The sequence below is a fragment of the Apaloderma vittatum genome, unplaced genomic scaffold (genome assembly GCF_000703405.1).
Source record: "Apaloderma vittatum isolate BGI_N311 unplaced genomic scaffold, ASM70340v1 scaffold19086, whole genome shotgun sequence".
NCBI classification, from domain to species: domain Eukaryota; kingdom Metazoa; phylum Chordata; class Aves; order Trogoniformes; family Trogonidae; genus Apaloderma; species Apaloderma vittatum.
In genome coordinates this window covers 6049-8189 of record NW_009720259.1, presented here as the reverse complement: position 1 = coordinate 8189, position 2141 = coordinate 6049, and the positions used below count along the sequence as shown (strand labels likewise).

Below are 2141 nucleotides of genomic sequence, written 5' to 3'. Positions count from 1 at the left end.
GGACAGCATGAGCAGCGATGGAGACCCCCAAAAGCAAAGCACCCTGCCTGTGGACCTCCATGTCCCCACACGTGGACCTGCTCCTAGGACCAGCTGCACTCTGGGCTCACAGGGAGGTGCCGGGAGCCTCTGTTCTCACCGTGCTCAGAAATGGGGTGCTGCTGCGACACGAGGCAGAAGTCAGCAGTAAGACACTGGAGTGGCAACGTCGATTCCTGAGGTGAAACGGAGCGATGCCCTTCGACGTCCACCGAATCTGGCTAAAACTCACCACGGCCCTTCGGCTCACAGGTCTGTGTTGGCCGTCCTGATGTTGGCAGCGGAGCAAGCGATCTGTGCGGCGGGTCCCTTCCTGTGCCTGGCTGGCTGTATCCACGCCTCGTGGGCGATGGGCAGCACGTTCTCCTGGCTCTGGGGCACCCTCTGGCACATGCAGAGCAGGGACTTGAGCTCGGCGCGGAAGCTCTTGTTCAGCCAGCAGTAGATGAAGGGGTTGTAGCAGGTGCTGCTCATGGCGAACCAGTGCAGGGTGAAGTAGAGGGCGTTCTTCGTTTTGATGCCCAGACTGGAGATTAGCACCACGTAGCAGTTGAGGGGGAACCAGCAGACAGCAAAGACCACCACCACCAGCATCAGCATCTTGATGCTCTTCTTCTTGTTCTTGTGGTGGGTGATATACTGCTGCTTGGTGATGTCTCCGATGGCGTTGCGGAGCCACAGCTTCTTGGCCAGGCGTGTGTAGGTGATGGTGATGATTAGCAGAGGCAGGAGGTAAAGAAGCAGAAAGGTAGACAGGTCCAGATACTTCCACACCAGCTCTGCGGGCTCAGGAAAATCAGGGAGGCACAAACTCCGAACAGTGGCTTCCCTTGAAAACAAAGACATGCACATATAGCACGTGGCCGTGGCTGTGCAAAGGATGCTGCCAGTTTGGCAAACCACAGCAGGGCTTCCGTAGCCCTCCACAACCACCTCCTCAGATCTGCAGTATGGACAGAGCAGGCACAGCTATTGCCCAGCTTCACAAAACAGAGTTCTGTCCTGTTTCCCAGAAACTCTTCTCACGATCTTCTCTCTGTCTGTCTCACCCAGAACAGGACTGGCTACTGTGTAGTGTTAATTCTTTTCCCCTTAAATTTATTTCTAGTGCAAGTTTTCTCCTTGTCTTTCTTCCCCCCGCCCCAGCGTATTTTTTTCCTCTTACTCTGTTTTGCCCTTCTCTCTTCAACTCTTGTCTCTGCTCGCTTGCATTCAGTCAGTCTTTAGTCCCCATCAAACTGCATTATTCATTGCCATATTGATTAATATCTTTAATATCCTGCTTTCAACCTCTGGAGCTCGCTTTTGTGCCACAAATAGAAGACTACTTGAAAACAGACAGCTGTGACCAGAGCCCTGATGGGCATGGTCAAGGAGGACCTCGGAGAGAGAGGAACAGACACTGAAGGGAAAAAAAATCATCCTTTCTGGACCACGCTCCCAACCTCTTCCTCCCCGGGATCCAGTTTGCTGTTGGCAGAGGGGATGCCAGCCTGAAGGGGACCTGCCGGAGAAACCGGAGGTTGCTCTTACAAGTAGTATCAGGACTGGGATTTTTATTCAATGGAAAGCACGTCCCAGCAGTCCCGACATTGCCGAGCTGCCTCATGCCAACGTGGGGCTAGGTTTCCCCTGGCCGTGCTAAGGGATGAGCAGAGACAGCTGCTGTGAAACAGATAGTGGCGTTTGTTCATTCATAAACAATTTGGTCAGCAATAGCCCGACACAGCTGCAAAGGAACACGCGCACAGAAGCAGCCCAGCGCTCTGTTTACAAAGTCTAAGCGGCTGAAAATACTCTGTCCCCCACCGAGGCACCTTTCGGTCAAATCAATCACAAGCTTGAGCAAGGAAGAGCTGCGAAGCCCTGGATTACGCTCCCGTTCCGTGGAACCTCCCGTGCACAAGCAGCAACTCCCGCTCCGGGCGGCAGTCACAGCCTCCCCACCGTGCTGGCGGGAGGGAAGCGGCTGGGCTGCATGGAGAAAGGCGTTTGCCCTTTCTGCCACAGTAGAAATCTTTCTCCTGCGGCCTATCACTGCCTCCTTACCTTGCTCCCCAGGACGCTGCTCTCGGGTTGAAGATGCCATTCACCGTAGGATT

At 54.3% G+C, this 2141-nt stretch overlaps 1 protein-coding gene across 1 annotated transcript in view; it reads right to left on the bottom strand.

Annotated features, from left to right (window-relative positions):
• Window positions 1–285: 285 nt before the first annotated feature.
• LOC104275110 (probable G-protein coupled receptor 83) overlaps window positions 286–2141 on the bottom strand; it is a 4897-nt gene continuing 3041 nt past the window's right edge. The window contains exon 4 of the mRNA XM_009870965.1: window positions 286–868. Coding sequence (XP_009869267.1) covers window positions 286–868 — 583 coding nt within the window. The remainder of the gene's footprint in view (window positions 869–2141) is intronic.